Genomic DNA, 18,274 nt, shown 5'->3' with positions numbered 1-18,274 from the left:
TGTGGCTATCTGGAAGTGCTCAGCCGCCTCCATAAGAATGGTGTTAAACGCCATTAGGTGGTCCACAGGAGAGGCTTGACGCAGAGGAGACGAGGGAGGGTCAAGGCAAATGGCCTCTGGGTCCAGGGTATGGGATAGCCAAGGTGGGTTCTCATCAACTGGCTGGTCATCTCCCCAATCCAGGGCGTGATTAAGAGGATTGTCAAAGGTATCATCCCCCTGTGCATAAGGGTCAAGAGGAACCTCTTCTGGATCAGATAGGCCAAAGACCTCCTCGTGGAGAGGATCTGAGGTACTCTGGTATTTAGTTTTTGTAGGTACATCATAAGCAATCTCCTCACAAGGCATTTTTGGAGTGAACCTCTCCGAAAAATCTACACATTTTTCTAGCCCGTCATACAACCCTCAAATTTCTCCCTAGTCCATATAGATGACCCAGAGGTTTCTAAGGGGGGGGGGGGGAGGGGTGGGGAGGAAGAGGGTTTCTCTAGAGGATCCTGCAGCATAGAACGTCAGGATTTTTCACTGAGAGTCTTATACAGAGACTGGGGACTCTCGGTAAAGTCATGCCGTTTACTTGACCTTTCTGGCATCTCCGACGTACTCTTGGGCCAATCCTGCCCTTACGGGTGTCCTGATAGGTCTTGCGACGTATCTTTGTGTTTACTAGCCGCCGAGACAATCTTTGCAAGGCCTTCGCTGATGCTTGGCGTTACAGGCAGGTGTTTAGGCTGGGAGGGTGGGTGGATAGAAACTTTCGGCGCAACCAGAGCTTCAAGCGTCGGCATGCAATTGGAAGGCGCGTCAACGGCCATGAGGGATTTGGTGCTGGCGCCCTTACTTATAGAGTGCCCGGTCGCATGCCACTGGCACGGTTGCAGGGCAGGGCTGTCGAACCTACGAATCGGCGGGTGTCGTTGATGCACCCGTTGGCACCTTGGACCGCTTCGACCGAGGAAGCACGGTGGTACCAGGGGTTGTGTATTTAGTCCCATGTGAAGTGGGTACCTCCTTGTCACCGGGGTGTATCTTTCCCCACAGCAGGACTTGCATCGTGCCTATCGGTGCCGGGGACAGACGTCTTGTAGCGTGTCTGCTCCGTCATCAGGGTCAATGGTGTCTGTCGGAGCCACGGTCGTCGCTATCGGCCTCATCACTTTCGGTGACAGCCTCGACCGGAACGCCAGCCGTCGAAGTCTGTTCTGTCTTCGGCGACGGTTCCGTAATCGAAGAGGGGACGATTATTATATAAACGACCAAAGGTTGGGATTTTAACAAATTTGCAATTTAGGTGAAAGCTCTGCATAAGGCGACCAGCTAGCTGGGTGGAATAAAAACTATCTTGGGGACCTTGACGGGTGAGGATTTCTGGGTACACTACACGCCACATTGGGGATAGTGTTAGACACGCCTATGACGACGCACCCTTTCAATACTTGAAAAAAAGATGCAGTACTCTGCGGTTACCAATAGATGTCGGACTATATGCACAGCATGTGATTCTAAGCAGATTCACAAGCATCAGAAATAATGGTTGTGCTGCTATCTTTAGAGACGGTGGTTGGTACACCCAGTATTGGCCCAGATTTAACCCAGAAAGGGCAGCTAGGGTGTGCCAAGAAGGATCCTGGGCCCTATAGTGACCATCCTGCCAACCCCTACCCACAGGGAAATCCAAGCTTAGTCAGTACACCTGCCCCAAACCAAGATAAGGGGGCGGGGGGGGGGGGTTAACTTGCAACTAGTCGTGCCAATGTAGAATGGTTCTGGCAGAACTGGTAGAACTGAAAAAATGTGTTTCTCCGTCTTTGAAGCACAAGGAAGTGGAGGAACAGCAGAGCTATTAACATGCTTGAAGGGCCCTATGGGAAATGCTAAATCGTCTGACCCAGCAGCTAGTAACAATGTTGCTGGCACAAATCTGAAGTATACTAAAGAAGATGCAACATAACTGGACTGAGGAAACAGACTACTGGGCCTAAAAGTGACTTGCTCGATAAGGGGACCCAGACAATCTATGCAAGCCCCCCCAGAGCCTAAACTAAGTATTGAAACCCAGGGTAGCTGCACCTACTGTGCAGTCCACTAGCATGGCAGATTGTGCACCATACAGCAATCTTGGGGTCAACAAGATAGTTAGCAGGGATGATCATGCAGACCCCAATAATTACCACTATGGAATCACCGGAGTAGCTGGGCCATGATCACAATCAAGGGTGATACATAGGAGGGGTCTTATTCTTGGATAAAGTCCCTAAAGTGCCCCAAAATATCCCTGAATCTAGGGAAGCTCTCACTAACAAAACGTATTCACTGGCTTCATACAGTGCGAGGATGCACATCTTCAATCCATGAGGCCATAATAAGATAGACCTGACTGCCAGGGAGATAGAAATGCTGACACAAAAATACAATTTTACGAGATCCCAACACCCATCGAACAGCGTAATAGAAATGAGAGGTTAGATGCCTTATAATGTTGTTCGCTTACGGGTAAGTGGGTCAAACCTCCCTAGGCTATCTGGTGCCAATGCTACAACCTTAGGAATGATAGTGGGCAACCCTGCGTGGCCCACACCACTATAGAGAAGGCAAGTGTCTGCAAATCCGAGACGGTTTTGAGACCACTCTATGACTGGCCATTAGATAACAATTGAATGGCCTGGCACGCCAAACCATGGCCCATATAACAAAAATGTGCAACCTGTGTGTAATCCCACCTAACATTGAATAAAGGACTTGTCCACTTAACCTTCTATGCTGAATTGATAGCTGCTTCTTCTACAGACACATTAACACGGAACTGAGCTAGTGGGAAAAAGGGCAAAGCCATCCTAACCGTATTATAGATGAAATGTCCATTCATTTTTTATATTTTATTTTTTATTTATTACTATTATCATTGTTGTCTTTGATATGTTATCATGTACTTTGTGACCCCAATGGGCAAATAAAAGAGGATATGGTGAGAAAGCTTTGGTTTAACAGTGGGTATCACGTTTTCTCTAAATGATCACAGTGCCATAAGGCATGAGCCCCCATTTAAAGACTGAGGTAACCTTCCTGGTGTTTTTAGGTCTTATCTGTTGAACAATTTCCCACTGAGTCGAATATGAGATACTGGTTTCCCAGGTGACTATTGTATTGGGCTGGAGTGGTTTTGAATTCGGAGGCTAAAATGATAGTCTTCTGATGCACACAAAGTGCTTTGGAAATTCACTCCATGGCTAAACATTCTTTGTGGACATCACTTATTTTGTATTTATAAACCATAATGATCAGTGATTCATTGCAGATACACAATATTAAAGAGAAAAGTCATGCAAAACCCAAAAAGATTTACTAATTACAACCAAATAAGGTTTCCTTCTCAGTCATCAGATCTTCGTTAATGTTCCTAAAAACTGAAAGGCATAGAACGCTCACCAAGGAAGAAAGGTCAAAAAGGATATTTGGGTAAAATCTGAAAACAGACCAGAAAAACACTGCTCAGCAACACCGATTTCTCAGGGAAGCCAAATTAAGCATGTCACCTTCTGCAAAGGCAATCTAGACGCAGCATCCAGCTCAAGAAGAGTCCATATTCAAGCCTGCATCTATGCGGCAGCCATAAACACAGCAGAACTTTTCGAAGTCTGTAAAGAGCTGGCCAACCCTACTGCGACCTCATCCTATATTGCACCCACCAAGGCCCTTTGCAGTGCCCTCGCTGCACACTTCCCAGCCCAAATGCAAGACATCCGCCCCTCTCTCTCCTGCACACCTATTCATGCACCATCATCTCCTGGGCCCACATCGGCCAGCACCACACGACCCCTCTCTCCTCTGTCACACCTGAGGAGGATTCTAGACATGTACGGTCTATGAAAGCCTCCTCCAAACATGTGGACCCTTGCCCCTACAAAACCATCAAGGACAACATGGACTCTAGCGTCAGGCTTGGCAGACCTTTGCAAACTCTCCTTCGTCACTGGAGTTTTCCCCACTTGCCGCAAGCATTCTCTTGTGCAACCGTTGCTCAAAAAAACCTCTACCGATCCCTATATTCCAGCTAACTATCGCCCGATCTCCATCACTCCTTTCCTGGGCAAACTTCTGGAGAAGCTGGCTATCTCTCAGCTCACCCTCCTCACTAAAATCGATTGGTTGTATTCATGACCATCAGTCTGGCTTTAGAGCATCCAGAGGCACAGAACAACAAGTTACTTAACCTTGGTAACGTTCTTTCCGCTGGATGTTGCTCCCACGTATTCCACATCTTTGATATTTGATATCCAGCTTTAGCTGCTTTGGAAAAGACATTTTGGCAGAGGGCGCTGGGCGTCGACTCGATGTCCCTCGAGGACCTCCGTCTCGAGGATGTCTTCATCAAAGGCATATATAGCACCCGCAGCGCCCATTGGCTTCAGTTCTTTTTTTTCTTACAGTAGAAATACCTGCATAACCACAGGAATTGCCATACTCAGCCTTGAAGGAACAAAAGATGTAATAGCATGGGACATCCTACTGTGGGGTAGGTTGGGAGGGCAATGAGGAATACGTGGGAGGAACATCCAGTCGAAAGAATGTGACCAGGGGTAAGTAACTTGTTCTTCGAAAGTATTGAGTCTTCCCATGTATTCTCATCTTAGATAGACTCCCAAAGCAGTGTTGGATTTGGTGGAGGGAGTGAGAGTTTCAGTTTCTTATAGGTTTTCATGAACCGAAAGCAGGACTGCTTTTCCAAATCTCCCATCCTGACCGCAGGAAGACTAGGCAGTAATGTTTTGTGAACGTGTGAATCGTAGACCATGTTGCTGCCTCACAAATGTTTTTGATCGGTACACCCCTTTGCAGAGCTGTAGGAGGTAGAATGGGCTCTTAACCCATCAGGAGGATCCTTGCCTGCCAGTCAAACATTCCGAATTAGCCTCAATGATCCACCAGTATAAGGTTGGTTTCTTAACAGCCTGACCCAGTTTGTGGCCAGTATATCCAATGAAAAGCTGAAAATCAATGCATAGTTTCGACAGCCTAGATATATAAAAGCTCAGCGAGGATCCAATCTGTGTAATCTCTCCTCCTCCTTGCCAGGATGAGGTGGAGGATAGAAAGAAGGTAAAACAATTTTCTGTTCTACGTGAAAGTCAGAAAATATCTTGGGCAAGAACAAAGGCTTGACCCTCAGAACAACCTTATCCTTATGGAGGATAGTAAAGGGTGGCTTAGATGAAAGTGCCTGCAGCTCACTCTACGGGCTGAGGTTAGGGCTACGAAGAGAGCGGTGTTAAAGGTTAACCTTAAAGGACACGAGTGTAAAGGTTCAAAGGGTGCACAAGAAAAATGAATCCCAAATTAAGGTCCCAAGTTGGAACCTGGAAAGGAGAAGGGTGGTGGGGGAACACATTGGTGAGCCCCTTTAGAAATTGTGTCACCAGTGGAATTTTGAAATATGAATATTCCTCTGACAAGCGCTTAAAGATGGACAGCATGGCCAAGTAGCCTTTAATGGTACCAATCTGGAGTGCCAGATTGGCTAAATATATAAGAAAGAATAAAAAAATCTGGCGTTTTACAAAGATCTGCATTCTTGTCTTTGCACCAGTTGCAGAATTTGTTTCAACATCAACGGTACAAAGCCTTTGTTGCTGGCCGCCTGGCTGAAAGCAAAATCGCCATTACGTCATCTGGGAGGTCCCAATCCTTGTATCTCAGCCTCTCAGAAACTAAGCGTGCAGGTTGAGTGTCGTGACCTGTGGATGGAGAACCTGACCCTCCTCTCGCGAGACAAGGTCCTCTTTGTGGAAGACTCATTGGAGGGCAGATGAACATGCCCAGATGTTTCGGGTACCACGTCCTCCTGGCCCAATACGCAGCAATTAGGATAATGTGTTTCCTAAACGTTCTCAACCTCTTGATCACATGAGGAACATCGGGGACTGGAGGAAACTCCTACGGGAGTGGAAATTCCCAGTCCACCACAAACGCATCTCCTGGAGCTAGTCTTGGGGGGAAATTCCCTGGAACAGTACAGTTCGCACTTCCGGTTGACACCGGTCATGAACAGATTCACTTAAGGGGTTCACCAAAGGGTGAAGACCTATTGAAGGACTCCCTGAGCTAGTTCCCACTCGTGGGAGACTGCTCTGCCTGATCAGGAGTGTCCGCCACAGTGTTCTCCTCTCCGGCTCAGTGAACTGCTGATCGGGAGTTTGTTCTTGAATTGCACAGTACCGGAGCTGCATTGCCTCTGCACAGTGGTAGTGACACTACACCACCACTCTTTTAGAGTTAGTACATGGCCACTGTATCGTCTCATTATCGGGACTGATTGCCCTGCGCTCCAAAGATTGATATGTAGTTTGGACTCCGATGGAGACCAACGCCCGCTGACTGTTCGATTGTTGCTGTGGGTTCCCACACCCTGCGAGTGAGGCGTCCGTCACTACTGTCATCTCCGGCCATGGTTGCCAAAAAGGTCCTCCCTTCAGAATGTTGTCCTCGCAGGCCCACCACAGAAAATCCTGTGTGACCCTGCTTGGAACCTGTCAGACATCTTTCCTGAGAAATGGGGCCATTGAGTTCCGAGAGCCCACTGAAGGGATCTCATTCTAAGGCGGGCCTCCGGCACCAGAAAAATGCATGAAGCAGAGCAACCTTCCACAAAAAAAATGTACAAAAAATAAAATAAAAACAAAGGCTGGGAGACATTGGGCACACTGAAATTTGGTGACTATCTGTAGAATGTATCGAGCCCTCACCTCGGGTGGCGAGCTCCTTCGCAAAGATGTATAGAGTACATCTCCGATGAACTGGAGCTTCTGAGAAGGTGTCATACGGGACTTCTTGTAATTGAGGGAGAAGCTCAGTCTAAAGAGTGGTAGGTGACGTTGAGGTGATCCAGGACTTGTCGGGTGAACGCGCCCTGATCAGCCAATCGTCCAGGTAGCGGTAGACGTGAAGAGGGAACTTTCTCCTGCATCTTTGACCAGCCATTTCCCTCGCTCTTCTAACCGAGTAGTAGCGAAAATATCTACACCCTACAAGGCTGTCAACTGGGACGAAAAGGCCGAGACTACCTAATAGCGGCACCTAAAGATTTGGCTGTCGCATTTGAGGTCTGCAACGTCAAGGCTTTCGTCAGCCTTGTTGCCAAAAAGGTGAGTCTCGTCAAAGGGCATGTTCAGTACTCTGGATTGCACATCCGATGCAAAGCCTGACCTCAACCACGCAAATCTGCATATTATGGTGCTTATAGCTATGGCCTTGCTGATGCTGTCAGCAGAATCCAGACCCGCACGAACATGGCTTCTTTGTTGTCTCCAATTATGGCTAAGAAACAGTCTCTTTCATCCCACTCAGGAATATGCTCTGCCGCCATGGAAAGGCAGTCCCATAGAGTGAATGTAAATTTTGCAAGTGCACATGTGGAGTTGCGTGTATGTTTGGGGTAACCAGGACAAAGTGCGCTGTGGCTAAGGTGAAAGAAAATATGCCTAATTCCTGGACATCCTGGACAGCTGCAGCCCATGGAACTGTAGGTTACCCCGACCTAAAGTGACAGTAGAAATGTTAGATGTGTTCCTGTACATGCGCTGTCATAGTGTCATTATGAGACGAAACAGAGCTCTATGATCAGTGTTTATTACAGGGTCAATACTGTAGATGACTGCCGACACGTGTTTCAACCACATCAGTCTTTTTCAAGGCACAGTGTCTGATCTCTAATGCACATCATTTATATAAAAACACATTGATATTCATTCATGTCAATGTCCATTTTGAAAAAATAATTTGCAAAGATACATTGCATAAGCCAATAAGACCACATTGCATGCCATTACAAAATGAAATCGTCAAGTGGTCATGGGAAGACAAGGGAGAATGAGGAGAGAAATGTGATGAGAAAGGAGGGGAGAGCAAGATAAAACAAGAAAAAACAATTGAATATATGTAGAGCCAATATATAATGTTCAAACATGTTCTCATCCTAACTGATTAGTAAAATCATGTACTTTGACATGTGATATGTTCAGAACGACGTTCAGTTGCAGGTACTTATAGCATATTTTTTCTAGCCGAATTAAACACCAGTTAAAATAGGGTCTAGTTGAACAGAATACAATTTGTGGGGGTCATTCCCAGTTGCAAGGTATCTATCTAATTTCAAGACCGGGGCTAAACATCAAATCTAAATATTGTTTTTCAGGCGACCTATGGTACCTCTTCTTGGACTTCGACGATTAGTGGTGATGGGAACCACTCCTCGATCCGGACCTCTTACTTTCTTACTCCGAGGAGAGTTGCCTCTTGACTCGTCAGGTTTTTTGGTCGCGGTAGATGATTTGGGGTTACAACCTACCTTAAACTTCCCCTTTTGGTCCTTTAAGGCCTTTCCTGTCATCGACTGGCACTTGGAGCAGTCTGAGTGTTATGCTCCACTGCAAGGCACCATAAACATATGGTGGGGATTGGTCAGTGACATTTTCCACCCACAATCGACACTTCTTGAACACGGTCTTCCGAGTAATCGGTATCGATGAAGACACTATTTTCTGGAAGCAATGAAGTTTTAATGAAGTAAAGAAGCGTGCCGTATTTCCCGTAGCGATCGTGTTTGCAGAAAAACAGAACTGAAGCCAACGAGCGTGCTATATATGCCTTCGATGACATCCAAGATTTGTTTTCCAAAGCAGCTGAGGCTGGATATTGAATGTCAAGGATGAGGAATACGTGGGTGAACACAATCCATTCGAAACTGCTCTTCTGAACACCTGTGAAGACCGGGTCTCAAACATGGACTCCAACTCTCCCTCTGGCCTCATTCTCCTTGACCTCTCCTCTGCTTTCAATACAGTAAACCACAACATCCTGATCACCAGTCTCTGGGATACTCTGGGCATCACAGATCAGGCCCTGGCGTGGCTTGCGTCCTTTCTCTAGGACCGTCTTTCAAAGGTGGAACTTGTGTCCTTTCTCTTCACCATCACTCTCTACTTGTGGTGTCCCCCACGGATCTAATCTAGCGCCCTTGTTTTTCAATGTCTACATGGCGCCTTTAGACCGCAATCTCTGCATTCACCTCCGACTTGGTTATGCGGATGCCACACAGTTCTCTTTCAAGCTAACCTCAACCTCCTCCTCGCTCATTCCAGACTGTCCGCAATTCAGTCCTGTGTCCTGCGAACAATCTCTGCCTTAATGCTAGCAAAATAGGGATTGTCCCTGCTCCCACTTTCCCATGCTCACTCTGGCCGGCTGGACTCCCTTGGTCCTGCGCCGCCCCCCCTCAACCCCCCCACCTACCTACCAGTGAGGCAAAAGAAAACCTTGGGGTCATCTTCGACTCTCTCCTTCTCTTCACACATCTCGGATATGTCCAAAAAGTCTCACTACCGGCTTCACCTCTTTAGAGGAATTCTACCTTTTCTCACGTTCCCCCAGAGGCTCACTGTCTCCAGAGCCCAGTTTCTCTCCAGACTAGACTACTGCATTAGTCTCTCTCAATCTTCCTACTCCTACTCTATGACCTCTGCAACATATCCAGAACAGAACCGCAAGACTTCTCCTTGGCCCCAAGCCCAGGAACCACATCTCTCCAACGCTGAAATCACTACACTGGCTCCCCATGGCTGCAAGGATCAAGTTCAAGTCCCTCTGCATAGTCCACAAGGCTTTCTGGGGCTGGGACCCTTACTATCTACAACGCTCTTCCCAAATGCTCTCCTTCTAGAGCCATCCGCTCTGCCTCCTCTAACTCTCTGCAGATGAGCCATTTCTCCAACCAGATTTGGGGGTAGATCATCTTCTGCAGGTGCCCCCCTCAACACCTACCTCTTCTCTGCTCTACCTCTCCCCTCCCAATCTCCTTTCTCCTCACTTCTTTCCCTCCCTCCTTCCTTCTTTCTCTTCCCTAACCTCAGTTAGCTGGTTGGTCGCCTGGTGCACCTCCAAAGCCTCACAGGTCCCAGGCTCCCCCGCCAGTCCTGCACTTGCTGGCCTCCGCATTCAGTCAGGCACTACTGCAATTTGCGCAATGAGAGGGGCACCCACTCTGCACTTAACCTGGGCCCCTGCTATACGAGGCACAATGTCCCCCTTCCCATCCCTCGCACTTCCTATTTTGTGTACATGCACGTTCCTTGACCTTGAATGTTCTAGGGCTTGCAAGTCTGTCTGTCCGGTCTCCCCTCTGCCCCCCCCTTCCTAGCTGGCCATGCTTGAAATGCTCCTGCATAGGCACATTGATGACCAACTACCAAGCAATCCCGAAATGTTGGCCATTTTAGCACTGCTCTATTGACCTATATGCTCCCCCCCACCCTCACTATGTGTCAAGCACTTCACTAGTATATATGCCTCTGGCCTAGCATGCTAGCTATTGTTGTAAATCATTCAGAATCTTCAAGGCCTAAGAATGACTGTACTCGCATGCTCCTCTCGAAGCACTTTAATTGTGCATTAGCGCTCTACAAATAAACAAATACAATTTATTCTAGCGCAAGAAGTCAGATAGAGGTGCCTGGCGAAAGTATGAACTTGCAGGTGCTTTGAAAATTTCAGAAGGGGAATGAGCCAGAGAAGAGCAGCTACAGCCATTTTAGTCTTGGGCAAAACACCTTTAGTTGTGCTGTTAAAGATTGGTTAGCCTTCCAACAATATATCAAAATGTAGGCCATTAACCAGATGTTTAGGGTTTGTTTAGAAGGCCTGAACCCAGTTCTGCTCATTGCATAATTTACAAACAATTGCTGTGATCGTATGTCTTTTGTTTAGCTAACAGATGGCCCGCTTCACATGTCAGATATGCAAAGCTCTCTGTAGGGGGTATGGGTTAAGGAAGGGCTAAGAGAAATGGTCTGGACGATGTGAATATCTTAAATTACCTTTGTAAAGTAAGGTGCATCGTAACCACCTTATTATGCAAATCCATACATGGGTGATCTATATGCCACTAGAAAAACTAGTGGTTACCGGATCATGTGTTACACAGTGCTCAGTTGTATCTCAGCTAGGTTTGTGCAGCAGGGAATCAAATACATTCAAACAAGATAGGTGATCTAGGTTCCGTTTCTGTTCAAAAGGGGGACTATTTGACTTGGGTAATGGTTATTCTGAATTCTCAAGGAAAACAAGGTCAAGGCTCCCTCCTGGAGTTGTTAGAGGAATACCTTGCTCTATTCTTCTAGAAAATGATTAATCATATCCATCGTGGGAAGAAATCTGGGTAGAGCATGACCTGTAGATGCCAATATCCACTGAGTCACCTTTTATGGCAGACACCTGCAAAACAGATTAGGATAAATAAAAGGAGAGAGGCACGTTGACTGGTCACAAACTGTGCAGGAAGCATCAATAGAACTTTGTCCATTTGAACGCATAGTAAGCTATAGTTTAAGGACTTTTCTCCTCCTTCGCAATTCTGCAGGTACTTTGGCAGCCAATTTAAATGTCCATATTCCAGGTATTCAGGATCCATGCAGTATATACAATAATGGTAAATTGTGATGGCATACGTATGGGTTCAATCCCAACAGGAGATCTGTCCTGCAAAGCATTTTAATGCAAGACATCATCCTGGCACTTCTAGATGGCCCAGCGGAGTGAAGATGTTCAACATTTTCCTTTTGTTTGAGACCTACTGATTTGAGGGTGTTGGTTTTTCTTTGTCGTCATTTCCTAGTCTGCAAGGGCTTCAAAAATTGTTGAACCATAAAAGGATCTATGCATCGATCTATATGCTGCCTCAATCTTCAGGTCCCTGAATCTCAGTCACACTACTGTTTCATGGATAATCCATGGTCATATCAAATTGGTAATTATAATTTTCTTTTATAACTCGCTTAATACCAGAGATTGGTTTCCAAGCACGAAATCTGGATTCAAACCTGTGTTGCGCTGCATTGTCTTGTTTCCAAGACTAATGTGTTGCCCCCGATTTATCCTCCTCACCAATGAAATGTCAACCTCGCTTGCTGTGCAGATTACTGGCCGAGGTGTTTCCTGCTTTATCATCACCTCTAAGAAACTGTTCATCGCCTCTAAGAGTTAGGCTGCAAAGATCTCAGACTCCAACATGGACATTTAAATTCTGAAAAATAGAGCAGTTGCACTGGCTGGGCTACAAAGGGCATGTGTTCCAAGAACATGTTAATCAGCTAGCCCATGGATTTGAGGAAGCAGGGCAATTAAACCTGCACAAGTGGACCAATAGGCACTGGACACATTCAGTCACGTGGGACAACCAATCTGGCTTTCTCTTCTACAAGGGGGATGGGGAGGAGCACAGGATGTGAAGAGCGGGTACGGCTGTTGTGCAAATGTTATGGTGGCAGATGGGCCGCTGTAGAGAAGCTGCTTTGGGACCAAGAGCCTTGGAGATCTCTGTGGGGTCCTAGATCTTGATAGCATCAAGGTGCACTGATAGACGCTCCGAAAGGGTAAAGTTCCTAACTCTATAGACTTTATGGGACCTCAGCAAGGCCACAAGGGTTTAAAGTTGATCAAATAAAGCAGGGGTCTGAAACCTTTAGGTCTGCAGATGCTTTGGACTACAAATCCCATCAGCACAAGGCAGCACGGACAATGAAAGCAGAAGCCCAAAACATCTGGAGGGTGGCAAGTTACAGACCCCTGTACTAAAGGAATATAGGAGGAGGATCTTAGTTTGGCAAGCACCACTGTTCATCATTTATCAGTCTCTCTTTGGTCCAGACTAAAGTTTTTATGTTGGGCACATTTTCTAGTAGGATTGACTTCTGCAGTCCTCAATTATTCTACTCTGTAATGGTCCACTGAAACTACTAAGTGATTTGGCAGCAACTGGTCTACTTGGTATTTGCAAGTGTCTGACATGTGCTGTGCAACTTGCTACGTCCTCACTGTCCATCGCCAACTTCTCAAAGTCCTCATTACCTCCTCTGCCTACATCACTTCCAAATGGTAGACTACTTGAACCCTTCATGCGAGGATTTCATTATGCCCACTCATTGTGTTATGTAGCAGTGCACGTCCCTGGGGTGTACTCACAATTAGTTTATAGACTCGGGAGGAAAGGTAATACTCAAAATGTATATTCAACTGTTATGAAGATTAATTGAATATTGCAACCCCCTCTTTTTAACACTTCTGCCAAAAAGAAAACGCAATTTAAACAGGGACTTGACTTTAAATTAACAATAACACTGAATTCCTTAAGGGCACGATTATATATATTTTTTTTATGAAAAATGCAAAACCAAAGAAGCAGTTCTCAAGCTCACCTGGAAATCCACAGCCCTCTTATTGGCAAGATCAGCTTTGTTGCCTGATAAAGCAATAACTATGTTGGGACTTGCTTGTCTCTGAAGCTCCTTCACCCAGTTTTTGGCTCGTGTGAATGTGTCCTTGAGAGAGAAGGAGGTAATGGCAGAAAGAAATTGAAAAACATTATGGGGCACATCAAAAGTCTTTTACAGAATATATTGTATACAAGTTCTGCAATGAAGGAGTCAGCACTTTTACAAATGTTGTAGAGTGAAGTTTGATGAAGGGACAAGAATTACAAAAGCAGATAGCCGTTAGGAGTAAGAAAAATCAATATTTAAAGTTATTTCAAATGTTTTACTGCTGATAACTTCTATTGGACCAACCGATATGATATGCTGCAGTGGAATAATTCAGTAGCGCGCAAGTCTCAAAGACCTTCACCATATGGCAACAGGTGAAAAAAGGGCACAGGAGCCTTCCGAGAGCTCTACATTCAGGGCTGGCATACAGTGCTGCGATCATCTTAACCAATAGTTGCAAATCCGAAATAAAAACCATTATAGCTTGCAGACAGAGCAGTTGGAAATATTGCATTCTTTAACCCCTTTAGTGCCAAAGATGAGATTGCTCATCCTTTGCACTACGTATGGAGTGCAGAGGATGAGCAATCTCAACCTTTTAAGCATTTGAATTTGCTCAGAAACTCGAAATCAAACCCCGAGCCATGTGAGGAGAAGGTTCCCCCTACCTCCCTGGGGTTTGATTTCCATCCGTTTCACACCAGTGTGCGTAATGCGTGCCACCGTGAGACTGTCATTTCCAGCATTTGTACATTTTTTTTGATCGAGGGAGGTGTCGTTGGAAAGGGGAAGAGTCTCCCCTTTCCCACGCACCCAGCAATGCCACTAGAGCACCAGGGATGCCTTTCTTGAGGGGGCGCTTGGTAAATGAGCATCCCTCTCCCCCTCCGGACCATATGGGATGGGGCAGTATAATCTGCCGCTATGAAGGGGCGTGTGAGTGAGAGAGAGAGAGAGAGAGAGACTGGGGGAAGGGTTTGGGTAAGTGTATATATGTGCTGACAAGGCACGTGAAAAATACCTTGGACCACTCCCTTCTATTGGACAGGACACCCCAAGTCAACTGCTCAGAAGCCACAATCGCTTCGTTTACCCAATTTCTTGGCCCCAGAACAGCACGGGTAGCGATCAACAACTCCAAGACCCCCCCCCCCCCCCACTCCCCTGAATCCTTGGTGACAATATACATCATCTTTGTGTAAACAGTGTTTACGACATGATTGAATCCTGCCTGATCCATAACTCCTTGGCATTGACAAGACGAAGCTCATGATTGTTGGCTCGTCTCAGAATTCAGAAGCTTGGTATACAATACTCTCACGTTCTTATTTCTAACTGTTCTAGTGTGGTTAGTTACCATGTAAAAACTGTTACCTTGGATTCTGCCCTGATCATGAATCAACATGTGTCTCAAATAAAATCCTCTTGTTCCTACACTAATAAGCTTTTGAGACAGATTAAACCGTACCCGTCTCCTGAACATATTGCCTCCCTCGCTGCTGCGCTTGTCAATTCTCACCTTGACTACTGCACTGCAACAGCTTACTTGCAGGCACCTCCAACAAGAATCTTCAGTCTCAAGGTGGTTCAATACAACTTGGTTAGGACAATTTGCAATCTAAGTCCGTGTGATCATGCCACCCAATCAAGACGAAATCTACATTGGTTACCAATCCAACATCGCATTTCTCATAACATCTTATAAATGTCTCTCCAACCAAGCACCTAGCAGCATAGCAAAGGATCCCATGGCTCATACTCTGAGGTCCACTAATAACCTCAAGTTCTTTGTTCCTCGCTTTAAGTTAAGCAATTTTGGTGGCCGACAACTCTCAGTTCAGGTTCCCATTCTATGGAACTCTATACCCGTCTGCATTCGTAATGCATCATGTGTCATAGGCTTTAAAAAAAGTCAAAATAATTAGGTTAGACCAGCACTTGGTGTTTTTCCCTGGTTTTGGTCTCTCGGATTTGTTATTTCTTGCAACGCACTGAGGCCTTTTGGACATGTTGCGCCCTATAAGAAATAACCTAACCCGTTGTGTTTGGAAGGGTTGCAGCGGTTCAGAGCCGATTGAATTAAATGGGCAAATCGAAGGTTTGGCGGGTAAAGATTCACATGCTGTGCATATAGTCCGACACCTAGTGGTAATTGCAGCGTATTGCATCTCGTCTTTCGAGCAACGAAAGGGGACGTCGACATGGGCATGCCTGTAACACTATCCGGGATGTGTAGTGTACCCAAAATCCCATACGCATCGAGGTCCATCCGATTGTATTTTTTCTGCCATGAGGGAGCCTCTCATGAGTGAGTACACAGAGAGAAGAAGTAGTAAGATGTCTATGTTCCTTCAATCCAAACAGGGAGGCAGAGTGGGCGCATTTGAATCCAAGTAGTGAAGGCAAGCGTCCCCACACAGCACGATCCTCCCCGCAATGAGAGACAATAAAGGACTCTCCCAAGATGGGAATAAGGCCAAGACAGAGTGCGGGTGAGCGTAAATGGGAGTTTATCAATCAGAATAGGGCATGCAAAGGACTCTGCAAACTCCGAGAGCGCTCTGTCTGACAATAGCAAAGACAGGCGTATATATTTACAAAAAACGTCATAAGAACCTACACACTATAGGGGGCACAAGTTCATGGGGATTGGGTGGCGATGACTAACTATAGGTGCTGCTGTGATGTGGTTGGCTTTGGCTGGAAGACGTCACTGGGCAGCCTCATGGGTTGGGCTGGGCCTGGCAGGGTGGCAGAGTTCATCCAGGCGGTGTTGTGGGGCCATCGCGTCCAGTGGCAGAGATGAATGTCTCCTCCTGACTTATTAGCCCTATGTCATGCACACCGCAGTCATTCGAGCATTTTTAGCAGTATCTTCTTCAGTAAATCTTGCAATAGGTTATACAACAGGTTAATGCAACACAGGAGGAATGCACCTTGTGAGGGGACTGGAGGTAATATGTCAGGGCATGGTTACCAGTGTCCTGTTGACCGGGGCCATAGGTCGAGGGGCTAAGCTTCAGGGCCTGGCACGGGCGGTGCATGTCTTCCTGCCTTGTTAGAAGTTGTTATGGATGTTCCGCTGTATGTTGTCAAAGTGTTGGGTGTCTTTATTGCACAGGGCCATAAGTCTGAGGTGGTCCGGTGGGTTGTGAGGTTTACGAGGGGGCGCGTGCGTTCAGGCAGAGGTTTACTGCTGTGCTGTAAATAATGCAGGTGGCGGGTGGTGGCCTTGGGTGCTACAGAGGGGGTTACAAGTCTTTCAAGCGGCTCCAGCCTAGTTGGGGGAGGTAACGCAGCGCGGCGCGGTTTCTGCTCTCATGCCTTGGCAGCCCTCGCTGGGTGGGAGGGGGAATGACCTTGCACATATTTCACAAAGGTATCTCCCTCGTGTGTTGCCGGTTTAGGTAAAGACATCACAAACATTTGAACATTCTATAATACTTGTTCGAAACACTACAGAACATGCATTTAAACTTTGCTGGATGTGTCTTGATTATAACCAGTCTGAGTACCTTGTTTATACATTTATGTTTTAACACGTATAGTATTTAGTTATATGCATATATATTTACAGTAAGTGAGGTAGAGTTAGGGTTGGTGGAGGACATAGAAAGTAACCCGCCACTTGTGCGTGATGGTGGTGGCGCATGTGGGGCCTAGACATGCACCTTCTCATGCATTCTTCACATGGGCCCTTTGGATGGTTTACATTCGTTTTCTTGTGTCCTCTAGCAGCATTAGTTCAGTTATGGCACGGGCCCCAGGGGGTGTGCGTTTTGCAGTCATACATGTATTCGTGGTGTGTGCCGTTATTATTAGTACCCAACTGCAATGGTATATGCTCACCATCGTTCGTATCATGGGGGCATGATCTCTTGTAATCATACATCCTACAGGCTTTTTGTAATATAAGGGGTTTTATACAATATTAATATACAAAGATTGTCGGGCCTGTAATGACCATTTTACTGTTCATTTCATTTTGCCTAGGCCTGCGGGCCGGGTCATGCTGGGAGCGATGATACGATACACTGCGGGAGGTGAACTGTTACAATGTTAGGCTATTACGCTAGCTCATGTCCGTCTTGTTCGTGGGAACGTGCTTGCAGCGGATCTACCAGGGTGCTGCGGCAACAAGGATGACTGAAACCCTCCAAGGGTGGGGGCCGCGCTACAGTGCGCTGAGCTCACACCATCTTTACCAGACAATAATGGTTTCTAGGCCTAGCTAAATTTTAATACGTGCGGGCAATTAATACGTGCGGGCAATGTCTCCAGTGGGTGAGCCCTCCACCACCTGGGCCCGGGTGGCATGAGGGGACGCCCAAGAGAGCCATAGTCCTTACCTGGGGAGAAAGTGCGGGCGAGGGGGGTCGTCTTGGACCAGTCCTCCCCTACATTTCCCCCCTTTCGTTACTAAAGTAACGAATTCTTTAAATCTTCTATCCTCCTACATTCTGCCTCGTCCATCACCGCCTCATCCCATGCCGGAGTTCCTTTGATGGGCATCCATGCTCTGCACACTGCTCTTAAGCTCTCACCTCTCCGGGCATATTCATCTGGAGTACACGTTAGATATATGCACCCACCATCTGCTTCTAAATCTACCCAAACTTCCTCATACCATTCTAGTATACGGGGCTCTTTGATGGTGGTGTGCCACAACTTATCTACAATATCTTTATCGTGGTATATGGGCACCAGTTGGTACCTGGGCGAATTATCTATCCCTGTTTGTACTTGTGCTTCTTGCATTGTTTTCATTGTACCATGTGAGTTGCCCATTGTCACCATCATCATTGCACCATTTGGTACTGCGTTAGCACAGACTCGAAGACCCACCTGGCACAGGCAAAAAAGTAGAAGGAGGAACACAACAGCTGGTATTAAAAACTTCACAGTTGTTCCAAGCCATGAGGGAACCCAGGAGAAGATGTTGTCGAACCAGGTACTCGCTTCTGCTC

The 18,274-nt window shown here is 46.5% G+C and overlaps 1 protein-coding gene across 1 annotated transcript in view; it reads right to left on the bottom strand.

Annotated features, from left to right (window-relative positions):
* Positions 1-18,274, bottom strand: part of RAB5C (RAB5C, member RAS oncogene family) — a 466,724-nt gene that overhangs the window by 172,067 nt on the left and 276,383 nt on the right. The window contains exon 4 of the mRNA XM_069634471.1: positions 13,242-13,364. Within this exon, the coding sequence (XP_069490572.1) occupies positions 13,242-13,364 (123 nt within the window). The remainder of the gene's footprint in view (positions 1-13,241; positions 13,365-18,274) is intronic.

Source organism: Ambystoma mexicanum, chromosome 13, assembly GCF_040938575.1.
Source record: "Ambystoma mexicanum isolate Mex_15411 chromosome 13, UKY_AmexF1_1, whole genome shotgun sequence".
Taxonomy (NCBI): domain Eukaryota; kingdom Metazoa; phylum Chordata; class Amphibia; order Caudata; family Ambystomatidae; genus Ambystoma; species Ambystoma mexicanum.
This window is presented reverse-complemented; position numbering and strand designations above follow the sequence as displayed.